The sequence below is a fragment of the Ochotona curzoniae genome, unplaced genomic scaffold (genome assembly GCF_017591425.1).
Source record: "Ochotona curzoniae isolate NIBS_2020 unplaced genomic scaffold, NIBS_Ocur_1.0 patch345, whole genome shotgun sequence".
Lineage (NCBI taxonomy): Eukaryota > Metazoa > Chordata > Mammalia > Lagomorpha > Ochotonidae > Ochotona > Ochotona curzoniae.
In genome coordinates, this window is record NW_024466912.1 from 304,130 (window position 1) to 323,690 (window position 19,561).

The following is a 19,561-nucleotide window of genomic DNA, read 5'->3' on the forward strand; positions in this document are numbered from 1 at the left end:
GTGAGAGAAAACAAGTAGTGAGAGGCAGGGAGAAGGCAGGGGCTGAGGACCTGCCTAGAGGAAGTCGAGGGGACTGGGTCATCTCAGAGAAGATTCCAGAACTGTGGATACAGACCCAGGAAAGGGTCAGGAGGCACCTTTCCTGGAGGTGTGTCCTCAGCTGGGACCTCCTTCTGACCTGCAGCTGTTGGAACTCAGGTCCCTGCGAGCAGTGTCATCCCTGTGGAGTGTTCATGGTGCACCTTCATTTGGGCATCACACCAGAACCAGTGTGAGCACTTGGGGCCCAGCTGGGGATGCAGGTGTGTGTGCATGTTGCTTCCCAGGAACGGGGTAGGGGGACCTTCTCCCTGGGGGACAGGAGACTCAGACCCAGCCCTCACCCTGCCCTACCTGAGCACTTCCTCTTTATCATCACAGCAGTGACCACAGCTCCAATGAGCACAGCTGCCAGGAGGACCAGGCCAGCGATGACTCCCCACACAGATACGGTGAACCGAGGAGGCTCTGAGAGGGGAAGGGACAATAAGGGGCTTTGACACCAGGTCTCAGCTCCGCCCTTGCTGAAGGCTCTGCCAGTTTCTGCCCTCCTTACCCCATCTCAGGGTGAGGGGCTCAGGCAGCCCCTCATGCTCCACATGGCACGTGTATCTCTGCTCCTCTCCAGAAGGCACCAGCACAGCTGCCCACTTCTGAAAGCTTCCATCCCCTGCAGGCCTGGTCTCTATCAGGTCTGTGTCCTGGGTCAGGTCCTCCCCATCTTGCTGCCAGGTGAGTGTGATGTCCTTGGGGTAGAAGCCGAGGGCCCAGCACCTCAGGGTGGCCTTCTGGTCAGAGACTGGGTGGTGGGTCACATGTGCTGTGGGTGGGTCTGAGGGGAGATTTAGAAAATTCAGGCCTTTCATGTTTTTCATGTGACACCAAAGCTGCACTCAGTGACCATCCTGAGAGTGGACTGCAGAAATGGGGTGGTGGAGGAGGTCAAAACCCTGACCCTGCCTGGATAAAGACAATGGGATCATCTGTTGTTGCAAAGATGTAGATAAAGAATCAGGTATGGTTCAGGCTGGGAGGACCCGGGTCTCTTATTGGGTGAAAAGGATTTGGTGTTGTCCTGAGTGGAGGCAGAGACTGAGAACCCTGAATCTTCCCAGTGCATTGGCTTGAGGTTGGGGTAGGCCTGGGAGGGGTCACAGCTCACAGGATCCAGTGGGACTCCAGGGCACCAAGAGGATTCGTTTCAGAATCGTCTATGCCTGCTCAATCCAGGTCCCTCTTGTACATTGCGGGAAGGGTGGGTCTCTGTCTCTGGACCCAAAACCCAAGAGGACATCCCCACTGTGGTCATGAGGAGAGATGGACATAGGTCTGGATCCTACTTTCCTCCCCTCCTGCACAGACCCAACCCCAGCCCAAGGGGAGGTGGGTGAGGGCAGCCCCTACCAGCCTTGTGCACCTGTGCGGTTTAGTCTCTCCTCCAACTCCAGGAATCTTCTCAGCCACTTCACACATTGCCACTTTAAGTAGGCTCTGTGCTGCTCAGCCACACCTGCATTCTTCCACTTGCGCTTGGTGATCTGAGCTTGCTTGTCAGCAACAATCCAGGTGCGCAGGTCCTCATTCAGGAAGATGTGTTGCTTGCCATCGTATGCGAACCTTGAGTACCCGTGGAGGAAGCGCCCATCTTCCCCGACCTCGCAGCCGTAGAGATGCTGGAGCGTGTGAGGGTCTGTCCCCGCCCGCGGTCAGCCCTGGCCACGCAGCTGCGCCCCCCGCCAAAACCAAACCGCAAGGATTTTCACTGAAACCCAAAATGAAACCCGGGTGCATCCCGCGGGCTCCTCCTGCCGAGGGTCTCCGCGGGGCGCGCAGTCTCGGGGTGGGGGACCTCGGCCCCGGGGACCCGGAGCGCCCTGGGCGCACGTGGGGAGGGTCGGGTCACTCACCTTCCTCGCTCTGGTTGTAGTAGCTGCGCAGGTCGCTCAGGTAGCCGCGTAAATCCTTTGTGTGCTTCTTAGCAAGCTGTTCGTGGTCCTTCCAGTACTCCTGCCCCACCTGCTGCATCCACGGCGCCCGCTGCTCCATCCTCGGGTTCTTGGCGTCGCCGTCGAAGCGCACGAACTGCGTGTCGTCCACGTAGCCCACGGCGTTGAAGCGGGGCTCCCCGAGTTCGGGCCGGGACACGGCGGTGATGAAATACATCAGTGAGTGGGAGCCTGGGGGAGAGAGGGGCTGAGACCAGGGCCGATCCCGCCCGGATTAAGAGGTGGTGGTGTTAAAGTTCGCTGGGGCGGCCGTGTAGGAAGGGTCCGAGGGTTCATGGGACAGAATAGGAAGCATGGGCAAGTCCTGATCAGGCGAAAGGTCTGGGTGAGGGGAGGGCGGGATGGACTGAAGTGGGGACGTCTGAGCTGAGGGCGGCACTGAGGCGGCTCCCCGGGGTTCCGTGTCCCTCCGCGCTCCCCTCGCTCCTGCCCCGCAGAGCCCGTCTCCCTCCCGACCCGAACTCACCCGCCCGGGTCTTGGTCAGGGCCAGGGCCCCCGCGAGCAGCAGGAGGAGGGTCCGGGGCGCCATGGACTCCATCCTGGACGGCTGAGGAGATCAGATCCGAGTTGGGCGGCGCTGTCTGGTTCCGCTGGAAGCGCTTGCCCAATGGGAGCGAAGTGTGCCCACGTCACTTGTATCCGGGCAGAAGCAGCTCACTCAGGCTGTGAGAGGGGAAGTGACCCTGGAGGAAGTGAGGACTCCCCTGCACTTGCTTCCCTGGCCCAGACCCGCCCCGGGACTGAGACCCTGAGGGCCAGGCGGGTACCAGGGACTGTGCCCTGACCCTGTGCCCTGACCCAGGCCTGTGTGATGTCCCCTCCTGAGGATAGGCCCGGGGCTGGCTGAGGGATCCTGAGAGACCTGATCAGGATGTGCCCATTTTTATTTGCCTATTTTTATGATTATTTATGCCTAAGTTGTGCATGTTTTATTTTCAACTTGATTCACATCAGAAATACATTAAATTTCAGGCAGCCCCGCATGATGGATTAAATGTTGAATGCAGGAATCTCAGTTAAGCTGTGGACATTTCTGATACTATCCAGGGCAAAGCACATGGAGCCCTGGGCACCTACTGCTTTAGAGTCCTGACCTCTGCCCCTGTCGTCACCTCCTCTCAGCCCTCCCCCTGTCATGTTCCCTTTTCCCTGTGGTCTCCTTCTCAGTCCTGAACTAGGGCACTAGCAGGGCCCCTCTCCTGCCATGCAGGGAAACTATTCCCGCTGTGCTCAGCTGCCTTGCTGATGTGAGTCAGGGGGATCATTGCTTCATGAAAACAGCTCAGTGGCAGCAGCATTTGCTGTGGTGCAGTGAGATAAGTGCCACTTGCAAGGTTAACATCACACATCCTGGGCTTCTTGGAGTCCAGGCTGTTCTACTTGCATCCACCTTCTTGTTGATGTACCTGGGAAGGCAGCAGAAAATCCCCAAGGGATTTCTCACTCACTGGTTCACTCTCCAAAGGGCCACTATGTCGTCCTGGGTTGGAGCCAGGAGTGTACAGCTACAACTAGGCTTCCATGTGGATGCAGGGACCCAAGCACCAGGTCCATGTTCCCCTGCTTTCCAGGTGGGCGAGCAGCGAGCAGGGCAGTCAGGAGTCACACAGGTGCTCTCATCTGGGGTGCTTGGGTTGCAGGTGGCAGCTTACCCTGCCCAGTGCCACAGTGCCTTCCCTGACCCTGCCTTTCATGTAAATAAACAAAAAGCAAAAAATGCACCTTTCCATGACCCACTCTGCTGGCTGCATCTCACTTTAGGGAAACCTCTAGAATGTAGGGCCCATAAGCATAGAGACTTAGGCTGTTGGTCAAAGCTGCAACTCCAGCACAGAGTCATCTTTGCTGACGTAGGTACTCAATTAATTCAAAGACCTGAACAAGATTATATTGGGGTCTAATTGTCTCATGTGACAATCATAAAATAAATAGTGCAGAAAACATTGGAGAAGGTTTTGTCTAATGGGAGGAGTGTTCACGAGAGTTCACGAATCCCTCCAGCAAGGATGACACTTCCTGGGGTGTCAGGTGCACACTGGGACCCAGGTATTGCTCCCTTTCCATTCCTGCATCACAGGTGCCACACCTGGTCACTCAGAACCACACTCCTTCCTTGTTCATTTCATGTCAGACTCCAGGCCTGGTGGCCGTGCTCTCTGGGCAGGCTCTCACAGAGCTGAGTTGGTGTCTTGGTGTAGGAGTCCTCCTCCAGCCTCCTTGGAGCTTAGGGCAGAGTCCAGCTCCGTGCAGGTGGAGGCCTGGAGTCCTGTTTGTGGGTCAGCTGTCAGGGTGCAGGGGGAAGCTTCTCCCAGCCCCAGGGTGCCACCTTCTCTGCCCCAGGGTCTTCCAGAGTCAGGGGCTTGCTGGAGAGAGGGGCATGTGTTACACTGAACCCCTCCCAAGCTGAGTCCCTCTCTTTAACTTGGTCACAATTCCTCTAACTCCCCTACTCCTGTGTACAGATTCAAGGTTTATTTTTAAATTTCCAGCTCCCACATGAAGGTGAACATGCGGTATTTGTCTCATTTTGTGGCTCATTTTACTCAGCATGATGTCCTTCAGTTCCAGCCATGTTGATACAAATGAAAGGACATCAACTATCACTCCTTTTTTTAAAAAAGATTTATTTATTTATTTATTTTTTATTACAAAGTCAGACATACAGAGCGGCATAGAGACAGAGAGGAAGAGTTTCTGTCTGATGATTCACTTCCTAAGTGACCACAACAGCAGAGCTGCACCATTCTGAAGCCAGGAGTCAGGAACTTCTTTCAGGTCTCCCACAGGAGTGCAGAATTCAAAGATTTTGGGCCGGCAATGTGGTGTAGTTGCTAAAGTCCTCACCTTGAACACGCTGGGATCTCCCCGCCCCCAAAAAAGATTTATTATTTTTATTACAAAGTTAAATACACAGAGAGGAGGAGAGACAGAGAGGAAGATCTTCAGTCTGGTGATGCGCCAATCCGAAGCCGGGAACCAGGAATTTCATTCCAGGTCTCCCATGCGGGTGCAGGGTCCCAAGGCTTTGGGCTGTCCTCGACTGCTTTTCCTGGCCACAAGCAGGGAGCTGGATGGGAAGTGGAGCTGCCGGGATTAGAACCAGCACCCACATTCAAGGTGAGGATTTTAGCCGCTAGGCCACACCGCCGGGCCCAAAAATAAATAAATCCTTAAAAGAAAAAAAAAAAGAATTTAAAGCTTTGTGGCCATCTTAGACTGGTTTTGCTGGCCATAAGCAGGGAGTTGGATGGAAAGCTGGGCTGCTGGGACAGAACCGGCACACATATGGCATCCTGGTGTGTTCAAGGTGAAGACTTATCCACTAGGCCACTGCTCCCTGACCAAGGCATCACTCTTTGTATAGGTGAACAGTATTGCATTGTGGTGCATACTGTATTTTCTCCATCCTTTCATCTGACGATGGATATCTTAGTTGATTTCACATCTTGACCATTGTGAGCAGTGCTGCTGTAGGCTGTGGAGCTTTCCACTGTGACACAATCAGTCATGTCTTTTGTTGTGTGCCCAGGAGTACGATTGCTGGTTCATGTGGAAACTGCTGTTAAAAGATTTTGAAAAATCCCCAAACTGTTTTCCATCATGGTTGTCCTAATTTATGATTCCAACAGCATTGTATACGATTTCCCCTTTCTTCATATCTTGCTTGCGTTTGTTAAAAACCAGACTAAGCCCAATCCGATCAAACAAAACCATACCAGCCAGTCAAGGTAAGATATTGGCAAAAGACCTAATAGGCAGTTCTTGAAAGAACTAGAAACGACCCCTACATGGAAAATGCTTAACAGGATCAGCTGTCAGGGGAATGCAAACCAAAGGAGATGTCCCCTGGCCCTGTCAGAATGGCTGTTACTGAGAGAGAGTGACAGCCATGTGTATCTGCACACAGGGAGAACGCAGTCCTTTGAAAGGCTCCCCAGAAGGGACAGACCAACCCAGAGTAACCCCTGTCTCAGGGCCAGCTGATGGAGACCTTCATTTCATTTTTAAAATCCCTTCCCAGTGGCATCTACATCAGCAGTTGATTGAATACTGGGCTGTGTGCAACTGCCCAGGCCACTATAGGATCAGGCTGCCTGGCTTTCCCTTCCTTGGACATTCAAATGAATTCAGGTTGAAAATGGAAGGTCAGATAGAGTCTTTTGAATAGTAATGACTGCTTTTTTTTTTTTTTTAAAGATTTATTTTTATTATTTTTTATTGGAAAGGCGGATATACAGAGAGGAGATACAGAGAGGAAGATCTTCCATCCGATGATTCACTCCCCAAGTGAGCCGCAACGGGTCGATACTATGCCGATCCGAAGCCAGGAGCCTCTTCCGGGTCTCCCACGCGGGTGCAGGGTCCCAAAGCTTTGGGCCGTCCTCAACTGCCTTCCCAGGCCACAGGCAGGGAGCTGGAAGGGAAGCGGGGCTGCCGGGATTAGAACCGGCGCCCATATGGGATCCCGGGGCGTGCAAGGCGAGGACTTAACCACTTGCGCCACCGCGCCGGGCCCAATGACTGCTTTTTTGCCCTTTGGCTAAAGTCAAGTGTAGAACAGTGATGAAATGCATCCTGATGAAGCATGGCCATTCTTGTATCTTGAAGCCAACGGACATGTTGATCATGTTTATTTCTATTAGAGTCACTAAACTGCAATAATTCATGCTCTTTGGAAGCTGTTTCAGTCGTTACGGCACATAACAAATTTTCCATAATTTAGTACCTGGAAGCAAGAAAGAAACAAATGTTTATTTTCTTCCACTATTTTATGTAGAACTGTTCATGTGTTTATTTTCATGTACTTGATACAACTTCTGTTATTCCTCTCCCAGATGCCACAGCAGCTGGAGCTGGGCCAGGCAGGAGTCAGGTGCCCAGGACCCGGCCCAGGCCTCCCTGGTGGGTGCAGGGGTCCCGGTCTCCAAGCCTTCCTCTGCCTCCTTCCAGGAGGCACCAGCAGGAAGCTGGGTCCTAAGTGGAGCAGCCAGGAGGCAAATGGGGCTCTGAGGTGGGGTAGAGATATCCCAAAGGGAGCGGATCAAACTTCTGCTACCTGCCTGCCTGGCTCCTGGTCTCTGAGATCAGGAAGCAGGGAGTTTGACTGAGGCTTCTGCTCAGACTGTTCCAGTTGAGCTGAGAGCCAGGGCTGCCCCATCTGAGGCTGGGCTGGGCAGGCAGGGCTCCCCTGTGGCGCCCACTGGAGTCTGGTGGGTGGAAGAGGCCTCGGGTCTTTTCTTCAGGACTGTGTGTTCCAAGGCAGATGGTTTTATAGAGTTGGTGCAAGAGTGTGTGTGTGTGTGTGTGTGTGAGAGAGAGAGAGACAGAGAGAGAGAGAGCAAGAGAGAGAAACGTCCTGAATCAGAATCCATGCTAGAAGAGCCTCACACTCAGAATTGGGACCTTACATGCTTAGTACCCTGATGTACACACGCATGATTACTGTATGTGTTTCTGGACACTGTGGCATTTTATTGCATGTGTGCAGTGTGTACTGATCCATATGGTCAATTATGATTTCCATGTCCTTTTCAGTACATTATCTTCTCTTTATGTTTTGAAGATTTATTTCTGTATTGGAAAGGCAGAGTTACACAGGGAGAGTGAGAGCTGCACAGGCTGACACTGACCAGGCCAGAGTCAGGAGCCTGAGCCTTCATCCAGCTCTCCCCCGTGGGTGACAGGGATCCAAGCCCTTGGGCATCTTCCATTACTTTCCATGACACAGCAGGAAGCTGAATGAGAAATGGAGCAGCCGGGATTCGAAGTGATGCCCATATGAGATGAGTCCTGGGAGCTCTGCCTGCTTCCCCACAGTTCTAGCTCCTGTTTGCTTGTTTAGTGTTCACATAAAAGGGAGAACAGGAAACATCTGTCTCCCCATGTCTGACTTCTTTCATTTAGCATAAGTGTCTTTCAGCTCTATCCACTATGCTGCAAATGATATTATTCATTTTGACTAAGACTTGTTTATTTGAAAGACAGAGAGAGAGAGAAAAAGAGAGAGAGAGACAAAGAGAGAGAAGAGGAGAGGAAGGGCAGAGAGACACATTGTTTCATCTTTTGCTCACTTCCCAAATAGCTGCATGGCAGGAACAGGGTGGGTGTGATGCAAGGAGCCAGGTGCAGGGGCCAGGAAATTCCTCCGGGTACCCATATGGATGCAGCAGCCCAAGCACCTGTGTCATCTCCCACCCTTCCCAGGAGCGTTAGCAGTGAGCTGGATCAGAAGCAGAGGATCCGGGACAGGTAGTACCTGAATAGGATACCAGCATCACAGGCAGAGGCTTTACAACTGCACAACACTGGTCCTTATCTCTCATCTTTTGATAAACATCCATCAAGCTGCATGTGTCGAGAGCTTATTGCTATTCTCCTCTTCTTCAGATTAGTAGGTTATTTTGTCATTTGAATATTAGAAATAAATATTATAATGTGGAATCTGGATCTGTCATTGGACATCTCTGAGGTCTGATTTTTTACCTGGGGAACTGTTGCTTCTTTCCCCACATCAACTGTATCAAATCAGTTCTGACATCCTTGTTTCTGAAAGTGGTGGTCTGTGGAGCCACAACAGTGGGATTATAACAAGCTCAATGTCGTGATTGTTGTCCCATCATCTTTAATTGGGTGTTAGATCTGTTACAGCATGAAAGGATTCAGTGACGATGGAGTTCCTCACAGAGGGCTGGTGGGCCTGGAAGGCCTGTGTCAGGAACACAGGGTGCGCCATCCACATTGGCCTCTCCAGTGGTACTTGTGCTGCCATTCATGCTTGAGTTCCTTGTATGAAAGGCACTGGCTGAAAAGCATGTAGTCTTCAGCACCATGTTCATGCTGGCGATGTTTGTCCTCTTTACATTGATGTACTTGGTATAACGCTGGTCATAGCCTTTTATGAAATGCTCCACTGATGCCTCAGTATCCAGCTCGGCAGCTCTGTGAGTTTGACATCCATAAGTTTCTTCTCCTTCAGTGGCATGACTGATGCCATCTTGGAGTCCTGGTGTCCCCTCAGTGTCATTTCTTTCAAGTATTTTTTCTTAAAATTTCATTAGGAAAACCAGGGATACATATAATATACATATACATACATATATAGTACACAACACGCACACACACGGAGAGAGGAGAGACATCTTTTTTCTAGTTATTCCCCCTCATGCTGTCAGCAGCTGGACCAGGGCTAGGCCAAAGTCAGGAGCCATGAACTTGATTCAGGTCTTCCTGTGGGAGACATAGACACTAGGCTTGAGTCATCACCTGCCACCCCCAGGACATTACAGTGTGTCCCAGTGCCACCCCTGAGCAGTTTTTGTGTATCTTTTGGCCATCCGTGTGTCTACTCTGAGGAACATCCAAGCCAGCCCCTTGTCCTTGTATTAGTGAAGTTCTGGTTGCTGAGTCCTGTGGATGTTTGGCCATGAGCCTCTGGCCCGATGTGGGATGTGCAGACACTTTCCCCATGGGGAGGCTGTCCCTTGGCTCTCTGGAGGCCGTCCCTTGATTCCTCTGCTGCAGGAGCTGCTCATGTGGATGCAGCCCCTAAGCTCTATTTCCCCCATTGCCTCTGGGTTTGGAAGTCTGTGCCCCAGTCCCTGCCAGAATGTGTCCCTCTCCACATCCTTCTGCCAGGTTCCAGCTGCAGATGTGTCACTGATGTCTTCAGTTCACACGGAGGTGCTCAGGGGGAGGGTGCAGCTCCACACTCAGTGTCTCCTTTGGGTTCTGGTTCTCCCAACATCGTTTACTAATGACAGTGTCCTTCCCTGCTATGGATGTGACGTTGTACAAAATGTATTTCACAAGGATGTGATTTCTTTGGAACAAATCAAGAATCAAGTAAGCGTTAGTCTCCTGCATGAGGTCGCTGTTTGGGGCTGGGTCCCGGATGTGGTGGCTGGGAGTGAGCAGCAGAGGCAGGTGCTGCTTCCTGCAGTCCTCCCTGCTCACCCTGGGGTGGGAGGGGCTGGGTTGGCTCCCAGCCTGAAGCTTCTGTGCTTGATAAATCTCTAGGTGTTCCACACAGGCTGTTTGGGTTGATGAAGACATGTGCCCAGGCAGATGCTACGAACAGGTCAGGGAAAGAGGACAGACTCACCCTGTCCAGCAGGAAGGAGAATCTGTTGTTTCCCTGCAGTTGTCCTGCAGTGCTGGGCAGCAGAGAGGAGAGCAGCTGAAGGAGAGAGAGAGTGGCAGGGTGGGGAGCTGTGTCCAAGGGAAGAACACCACTTTGGCCAGGAGTGTGAGCTGTTTTTTTTTATCAGTGAACTTTTACAACTTCAATCTATTGTTAAGTTACCAACTGATATTTGTAATGGGCTAAAATTCCCTAAATGTCAACAACAGCCTGTGTGTGTTGTCAGTTTGCTGTGGGAATTCACTCACAAATCAGACACTCTTGGGAGTCTCTTTTGTGCAGGCCCCATTCTGAATGCTTGGCAAACAATGCATGTGCCTGTCCTTCGAACTTGTACTTGACGGGGATTAGGTAATGAAGGAAAGTAATGAGCAGGTCTGTTCCAAGCAGCAGAGCCAGTAACTTGGACAGGGAGAAGGTCTGGGGATGAAGCACCAACAGGATGTTAATGATGGTAGAAGCCTCTTCAAAGTCTCTATTGCTCCTTCACCTCTCCTTATATACTCTTCCCCAAAGTCCTTTTTTAGCCAGGAAATTTGGTACAGAGGAGGCCAATTAGACTAAGTGTTTTAGCCATAAGCCCAGTTCCTGTTCCTGCTCAGCTTAACTAGCACTAATCAACTCTCAAGCCCACAACAGGTCCCCCTTTTTGTTTTAAAGCAGACGTGAGTGCACATGTCTTAGGTTGTGGACTCTCAGGTCATCAGCCTTACCCCCCATCGGGAATCTCTGTAGCATGACAGAGCCCCTGTCTTAGGTTGGTCAGTGCCCAGTCCATCTTACCCGTCACTGGCTGCCATTCAATGCGTTGCCTGCTGCAGCTGCACAAACCATACTTGGGGAGGCTGGTAACCCTGTTCCATGGCTAGGAGTATCTTTAGCTTGGTAGCAATGAGCAGACAGCAGTTCCCAGGCTTGGGAAACATTTTGCACTCACACAGGTGTTACAAACATAAAGACATATGATGGGGAACAAGAGGCCCTGACCACATCCCACAGCGTCTGCTGCTCCTCTGCCAACAAATCAACCTGCTGTTACAACATAAGCATGCCCACCTGCACATGTTCATCAATAGAGTTCTGTTGTTCCATAGCTCAGGCAGTCAGTTCCGCAAGCTTGTTCATGGTCTCAGCAGTAGCTTTAGGGTGTCCTAGGGTCGCTGCTGCTATGGCAGTGGCTGCTGAGGCCACAGCAATGCTGGCTATGATGGTCGATGTTATGCCAAAGTCTCTTTTACACCTTATCAGGCCAACAGAGGCCTCTCCATCAGTCCCGACAGGCACAGGCAGGATTCCAGGCAGCTGCATGACAACAGCAGTATCGCCATTGCCATTCCAACATGCTGTTAGGGTGCAGCTGACCTCAGTGCAATTCACTTCAGAGATGTTTTCTGTATGTAAGAGAGAAAAACGGTGGGTTAACACAGGCAGACATGGGTTTAAAATTCAAGGAGCTAAGGCTCACCCATGTGAGCGAGTGAGTTCTCAAATCCAGAGGAGTGACTGAACTAATAATTTCCATAGGAATAATTGCCTTCCTGAATAAGGGACAAGTGGGGTCATGCAAGTGCATCCGCATTCCGCACAAAGCTGCCACTTAGAAAAGGAGGAAAATATTGGGACCTTGGTGCTCCTAGGAAGAGGACAAAAAGGAGGGGTGCTTAACAAAGGCCTAATATACTTGCTTGTCCCGTCAATCTTTCGACTCAAATGCCAACACCATGGCCAGTACCCGAGCTTTCACAAGATCAGCAGCAGGAGCTTGCCGGACAAGCCTCTCATGAATCCACCGTGGGCCATTTTCATTTTCTGGAAAAACACAAGCCAATTCTTGCCCCCATATGAGGATGGGATCTGGGCCTTGTCACTGACCAGTCAAGGGATCCTTCCACATCATGTAACCCTTCTGCTCCTGAGACAGATTCCAATGACGATCTGCAGCTGACCATTTTTCAGCATCCAATGTTTGAAATTTTAAATAAATAATACAGTGCTCAAATGATCTCAGGGAGTGCTATACTCCCCGATTTTATTTTAATAAGATAATCCTTAATAGTGTGCTGGGGTCCGTGCAGTAGATGTGGGGGACATGAGGGGGTGAAGAGTGTTCCATTGCAGGCAGGGCCGCAAGGAATTTCCCGCTGTTCGGCAGGGTCCACCCGGCGGATGTCTCTACAACCACCTGAATGCAACTCCACCTTCTTTTGCATGGACACTGGACCACCCTGAGGAAGAATTCTAATCCATCCTGGCATTTGCTACTGAGAGGTTAACCTTTTGCTCAGCCTGAGCTTGGAGGTCAATGTCTTGCAAATGGGGCCCTTTATCATTCCTATTGTCTTGGCTGTCCCCATTGAACCTTTGCTAATCAAGGGACCTGCATTTAGGCTTTCATTCTTTCCTTGATCTTTAAGTTCTCCTTTCCTTTGTGATACAAGATTGAGTTGTAGGATAAGAATCCTAGCAGGAACTTCTAGGTAATGTTAGCAGGAACTTCTATTGTTTCTAGGTAAAACTAATGGCAGAATTATCCTTAGAAACACCCACTTGCTCATGACGTAAAAACTCTGAGCCAGATTTTGACTGATTTTGTATAAATAAAGCGGACAGCTTTCCCACATTGTCCATTATGATCATGAAATCCTAGTGGTCCGTCTCTTTCTTTCCTCTTTGCGCCTCATCCACGCACCTTCGCGAGTTCCGAACTCAGCTGGAGCTGGACTCCGGCAATAGTGCAGTGGGTGCGTTCTACAGCACCTTGTCCTTGAGGATTATAAGGAATACCTGTAATTAGTTGTATATGGTGGGAGGCAGCAAAATCACAAAACTTACTGCTGGTATAGCACGGGCTGTTATCAGTTTTAATAACTTTGGGCATTCCCACGATGGAAAAACATGCATTGCCATGGGCTAGAGCATGCCTGACTTGTTTGCCTGTCTGAGGAGTAGCTAGAACAAATCCAGAGCAAGTGTTGACAGTAACATGCACATACTTGAGTGTCCCAAACTCTGGGGTGTGTGTCACGTCCATTTGCCAGACATGATTGGGTAACAATCCTCGGGGATTTATGCCATAATGGGGAACAGGCAAAAATTGAGGGCACACTGACATTGCTTCCCGATGGTTCTGGCTTGTTCCTTGGTCAAACTAAAGTGCAAATGAAGGGTGTTGGAATTTAAGTGAAACCTAGCATGCAGCGTGTGCAGTGGCCCCTCTAGCACAAGGTGGCTTTCCCACAGAGACCATGAGGGACCACATGCTTCATCCCTCAGGACAGGAGGGGGAGAGAGGCTGCATCACTCAGTGGAGGGTGCTGGGTAAATGCACCTTGTTCAGAAGAACCTGCTGGGATGTAGGGACGAGAGCCAGGTACCTGCAGAGAGGTGAGGGTGAGTGATGATCTAGTCCTGGATGCTCAGCTGTGCCAGGATAGCTTCCTCCCGCACCAGTATAACTGTCAGGTGACCCTCAGAGCAGGGCCTTGTGGAGTCCAGGCCCTGTGTGCTGGGTGCAGAGGCCATGCATGTGCTTTCTGTTTTCTCTCTTAGTCCCTGCTTCTGGGAGAGCCCAACAGGCCTCAGCTTCCTGTCCCCCCTGGGGTGGGCCATGGACCAGGGTAGGGCAGGAAGGATTTTAGGTTCTTGGGCACTGTCCTTGGCTGTGGAATGGCAGCTTGGGCATGTGTGGGTCTTTGTGAAGTTGGGTGTGGACACCAGGAAGTTTTCCTCTCTTCTTAGGGACACTTGCTACCCTGAGGACTGTGCAGGTGTGTGTGTTTGACAGAGTCAGCATCTGGGGGAGTCTGGCCTCTTCCTCCTGGTCCTTCTCCTCAACCTGCAGACCCAAGGCCTGTTGGGAGTCTTTCCTGTGCTTGCCCAACAAACATGGCACCTCTGTCTTCCTTGGAGTTCTGGCTGCATTTTCCCTTCCCCTGATTTCTCGTGCAGTTGAGCAACCCTTAGGTGACAGTCGTATTCTCTGGTGTTGCTGGTGGTGGCGGATGGGAGTCTTGGGGGGCAAAGGGAGGTCCTCTGTGTGTGAAGCTTCTCTGTGGCCAAGAAGGAAGGAGTCGGGGACCCAGGGCTGTGAAATGCCTGGGTCTTTGAAGATTTCTCCTCTCCTATTCCCCAGAGTCGAGGTTGAGGACATATGAGGCATGGGCAGCCTAGGCTCATGGTCTGGCCATGCGGACCCCATAGCCCTGGGACTCACATGGCGTCCAGAGCAGGACATTCCTGACCAGGAACATGGCTAGCTCTGTGCTCTACTTGGTCGATACATCCTCTTCCTAGTGTGATCAGATACCAGCATGGCTCCGGGCAAATGCTCCTGCTGGGTCTGGAAGCCTGGGCTGTGCCAGTGTCATGAGTGCTACTTGTGATATTGTGTTGGTTCAGGGACTCAGCTGCTCAAGGTCACCACTGGGGTGTGAGCCTGTGCCAGCACTTGGCCAAAGTCCTGATTCTTCGGGGCGGGGGAAGGAGCCCAATCCCAACTCCCCAAAGCGCAGGGGACCTGTTTTTTGTCCCACTCAACTCTGCCCTGGCCATGGCAACAACACCATCTAAGAACTTGAGCTGATGTGCTGGGCCAGTGATTGCTATCTATAAACACTGCCCTGGCTTCCCCGGCCTCTGGCCCTGTGCCTGCTGCCCCAGGATGCCCTGCTTGATGGGAAGGGGTCTTTCTCTGCGCGGGCTTCCACCAGGGATCTCCTGTCAGGGAGCAGAGTTCCAGCTGTTCCGGGGGTGCTGTGGCAGGCAGCAGGTGCTCACACCATGCGCCAAGCAGCTCTGGATGGGGTGAGCAGGTCCCATGTGCACAGGGAGGCTTTGTTTTCCCACAGGCTGAGTGCCTGGCTCTCTGGGTCCCTTGCTGTTGGTGCTCCTGTGGAGTCATTCGCCCTTGGGTTGTCTGCCACAGGAAGTTACCTCCAGAGGCCCAGGGGGAGCTCTGTGGGGATTGGGCATTGAGGAAGTGTGGAAAAGCTGTCTGGGAGGTGGGTCTCCTGGTGCTCCCTCCTGCACAGCGAGGAGGGTCCCACGTGGGACTGGGGATGGAAGTTGAGGTCTCTGTTAAGGGAACAGGAGTCTGTCTCTTCTCACAGGCTCAGTGCAGGCAAAGTGAGGGTGGTGCCAGGGCCCCTGAGGGTCAGGCTGATGGAAAAGAGTGACAGTGGCATCTTTGTGGGCATGCCTGCATCCATCTGCTTGTTAGGCCATCATCCTGGGCCTGGCTGACTTGTTCCTGGCCTCTAGGTGGTCAGGGCTGGCATCAGGGGCAATCCTTATGATGGCTTCCATATGAAGCTGCCTGAGGAAGAGGGATGCTGAGTTCCTGTGGTGTGTGTGCCAGTGCAGACCCAGCCTGGGGCACAGCCTGGGTGCAGGTCAGGGCCATGGGGCTGGAGCTCTGTGTGGGACATTTCCTGCAGCTTGGTCTGTCCCTTACACTCTCATCTGTGACCCAGCTTCATGGTCAGGCAGCCATGTGGCCTGGGCACCATGGGAGGACATGATCCCTGTGTCACAGCCAGGAGACCCTGTCCAGATGACACCCTGGCAGGGTAGGCCAGGTGTGAGGTGGCTCCTGTCCTCTCCATGGCCTCTCCCATGGAGGACGTGTCCCTTCTAGTCTTTGGTGGCAGTGTGTGCAGGGTGGGGGAATGGCTCAGGATACCTGCTCTAGTGCTGATAATCTTTACAAGTCCTCCTCTCAGGGAACATGACTTGGAGGAGAAAAAGTGGATCATGAACTCAACATGCAGATCCCTGTCCATGAAAGTGCCTCTGATTAAGGTGGCCATGGCAGAGACCAGCTGAGGGCATGGAGGGCAGGTAGAGGCAGGCACGGTTTGGGCCAGGGTCTCAGAACCCTGAGTTGCCACTTGGAAGAGGATGCACTGAGGGCTGTGGCCTGGCTGTGTTTGTGCTAGGATGGGGCAGGGAGGCTGCAGAGTCCCAGGTCCATGAGTGCCTGTGGGAGCAGCTGAAGCACAGGAGGGCACCTTGCGGTCTGGGACCTGGGCAGGGCAAGGGCCCACAAGCTCCTTGGGTAGGGCCAGCTCTGGCTGTCCAGGGTTGCTGCTCTGGCCATCTGTGCCTCTGGCCTCCTGGTGTGCTGTGCAGGTAGGAGGGGCTGGCTCAGGGCTTGGGAGGGAGAGGAGGCTGAGTGCAGTGTGGGGTGAGGCAGCAAGAGAGGCATGGCTCATGCAAGGCAAGTGGGGTCCCAGAAGAAGGAGTAATTTCGACTCTGTGTGAGCCTAGAGGTCAGGGCTGAGCCCTGTGGACGTATAAGGGCTGCTCTTGGAACTGGTCCTCCACCCTGAGGCCCTCTGCTCCCTTGCTCTGTGACAAAATGTCAGGGTTTCATGTGGATTGAGGTGTGGTGGAGGAGCCATGGCTGAGAAAGGGGGTGATAGGAGTGCTCATGGTGCATCAGCATGCTCCCCACAAGGGCTGGATCTGAGTTTTGAGAAGAGTGAGAGGTCCTGAGGGGATAAGAAGCCCCCTGGAACATTGGTTCTTTCCCCAGGTACTTGTGAGCGTGTCTGTCCCAGATGACCAGCAGGTGGCGCCATCAGACCATGCCAAGAGAAATCCAAGCCGGCAGGCTATGCTGTTTATTCCTGAGCCCCCTGGTTCCACTGAGGCAGCCTACCATCTGCAGAGAGGGATCTGAGTGAGTTCCCCCATGCTGAAGTCTCACTAACAACATCCTGAACACTTCTATTTCCTTATCTCATAATTGGAAAGCAATGGTGAAGTCATTGTGTTACTTTGGGTAAAGCTGTTGACTGCAATCCCAGGACTCCATATTGACACTGATTTTTATTCCTGCTGCTACACCATTTCCAATCCGGTTCCTTGTCATGGTCTGGGGAAGCAGCAGAGGATGGCCCACGTCCTTGTGCCCTGCACCCACATTGGAGACCCTGAAGAATTTCAGGCTCCTGGCTTCAGCTATGCTCAATACTGGTCATTGTGGCTGCTTGGTGAGTGAACCAGTGAGTGGGAGAATCCCTCCATGTGTCCTTGTCTGGTAGCAAATTTTCCTTTACATATAAAATAAATGTTTATACAAAAATCTTTAAAAAATAACATGTACCAGCCTTGTGAATTAAGATTCTTTTTGCAATGTAGATGTCACTATAAAGCCAAAATAAAGAAATTAAAACAACAAAATGGAATAAATTACATTTCTCCATGTATCAGTACAGATTAAAGAATTGACATTTGTGAGTGAGTGCAGGAATGCCATGTGGGTTATCTGTGATGTGTGTGTAGCTGAGTGTATGCAGGGGAAATGTACATGTTGGCAGGCATCTCACTGTTGAGTCTGGGGGAGCAGAGGTGAGGATGGAGCGGAGGCAGGGCTCTATTACCTTGGTGACCAGGGGAGGGAGTCTGTGCAGGGACAGGGACCACCGTGTCCAGCAGAGCAGGAGGGGCTGCCCTGCTGCAGAATCTTCTGGGTGTGTTTCAGGCTGGCATGGCAGGGATGCCTGTCCTGAGAAGAGCTGTGTGAGGGTGAGTGCTCCTGGGCGGGGCGCTGGTGGGGAGGCAGGACTGAGTGAGTGAGGAATGAATATGGTGGACACAGGGAGCAGCCCAGCAGCTGCCTCCCCTGGTGCATTCTGTGTGGCTGGGAGGGGTCTCTGTCCTTGCCGCCTCCTGGTCCTGGCTGCTCCTTGGGACAGGTCCAGCCCAGGCCAGGCAGCAGTGGCAGAGAGCTCCAGGGTTCCCTGTGATGCAGCCTGAGCTGGGCTGGGAGCTCTGTCTGCAGCAGGAGTGAACCAAGTTCTGCCTGTGACCAGGAGAGTACAAGGGACACTTGGAGGTCTGTCTAGGGTCCTGGGGTCCAGGAAGGAGGTGGGGGAGAGAGTTCATTCAGGCACCATGCAAGGTGCACCTGCTGGTACATGCTGTTGTGTTTTGCTCAGCGCTGCTGTCTCTCTCACATTGCTGCAGGCATGTTGGATGCTTTGAGACCCTGAGTTTGATTGACCCTCAACTATCATCTTAGTGCTCATTTGTCTTCAGCCATAAACCTTAGCATGCTTGGAGGTTTTCCTTTATTTGATTCAAACTTACAAGTACTGATAGTTGAAATAGTTAATTATTTTTGAAGCTTTCTTATGAGAGGCTGGCATTGTGGTGTAACATGGAAAGCTGCTGCCAGCAATGCCAGTGTCCCATGTGGCCATTGAACAGAGGCCTGTGTGCTCCACATCTCAGTGAGCTCCCTGCCCTTGTGCCTGGAAGAGCAGCAGAAGCTGGCCTGACCCGGCAGCCATTAAGAAGATTGCAAGAAGTTGGTAGATCCTGCTGTAGCCTGGCCTGGCTTTGGCTTTTTAACCAGCTGGGGAGTGAGCCAATAGGTGTGAGATCTCTAACTGCCTCTTCCCTCTCTAACATTCAAGCAAAATAAATAAATAAATAAATAAATAAATAAATAAATAAATAAAGCTTCTCAAGGCGAGCAGTACCCTTTGTGTCTTCTCAGTTTCTGCCTGCCCAGTGGCCAACACTCCCAACACCTGAGCTGACCTTAGCCTTGGCTCCCTGTCTCACACTCAGTGTCTTTCTGAGAGCCCCTAAATGTCTGTCTCAGCCAGTGTGTGCTGCATTGTGTTAACAGCTCCCGGTGTCTGTCATCAGCAGGAAGCCCACTCAGCCTGCAGCCCATGCTGTGCTGACCTTAGTCACCTGCACCTTCACCTTCTGGGTCAGGATTCCCCGCTTTGGGCATGTTGACTGTGTAGGTGTGGACTGTGCAAACTCAGGCACTCTTTCAGGCTGTCTGAACTGCCAGTGAGTGTGGGTGATCTGTGTGAACAGACACTCTGGTTAGTCACAGGCTCGGGTGTCACCATGGGAGGAAGGGAAAAGAAAGATGCATGTGATTCTGCTACAGTTCTGCTTCTCATTGTAAGTTATTTGAGAGAAGAGTGACAGAGACAAGGAAAGTCAGATAGAGACAGGGGTAGATGTGTGTGTGTGAGAGAAAGAGAGAGAGAGAGAGAGAATGTTCTTCCATCCACTGTTCAGTCCCCAAATGGATATAAAAGCTGGGGCTGGTCCAAACTGAATAACTGAATCCAGGAACTCAGAACTCCAACCAGGTCTCCCACTTAGCTGTCAGGTGCCCAAGCACTTGGGCTGTCTTCTGCTGCTTTCCCAGGCACTGCAGCAAGGAGCTGGATCAAAAGCAGAGCAGCCAGAATGTGAACCAGCTCTCTGCTCTGGGATGTTGGCTTCACATGCAGGAGCTTAAGCAGCTGCACCAAATGCCTTCTCTTGGGACAGGTTCCCATCTCTTACACAACCTTTGCTGCTTTCAGATCAGCCTTAGCTGTGCCCCACATCCTGCAA

The 19,561-nt window shown here is 52.0% G+C and overlaps 1 protein-coding gene and 1 pseudogene across 2 annotated transcripts in view; both read right to left on the reverse strand.

Annotated features, from left to right (window-relative positions):
• The window catches only part of LOC121167192 (patr class I histocompatibility antigen, A-2 alpha chain-like), a 185,892-nt gene that overhangs the window by 109,255 nt on the left and 57,076 nt on the right, over positions 1-19,561 (reverse strand). The window contains exons 1-5 of one of the 2 annotated variants that reach the window (XM_040996582.1): positions 2,512-2,612; positions 1,947-2,216; positions 1,457-1,729; positions 596-871; positions 394-507 (exon numbers count right to left, since the gene is read on the reverse strand). The exons of the other annotated variant lie outside the window; for it this stretch is intronic. Of the exons in view, the coding sequence (XP_040852516.1) occupies positions 394-507; positions 596-871; positions 1,457-1,729; positions 1,947-2,216; positions 2,512-2,584 (1,006 nt within the window). The 5' untranslated portion in view covers positions 2,585-2,612. Of the gene's footprint in view, positions 1-393; positions 508-595; positions 872-1,456; positions 1,730-1,946; positions 2,217-2,511; positions 2,613-19,561 lie in introns of those variants that run through there. 2 annotated transcript variants of the gene reach the window in all.
• On the reverse strand, positions 8,719-9,096 carry LOC121167208 (annotated as a pseudogene).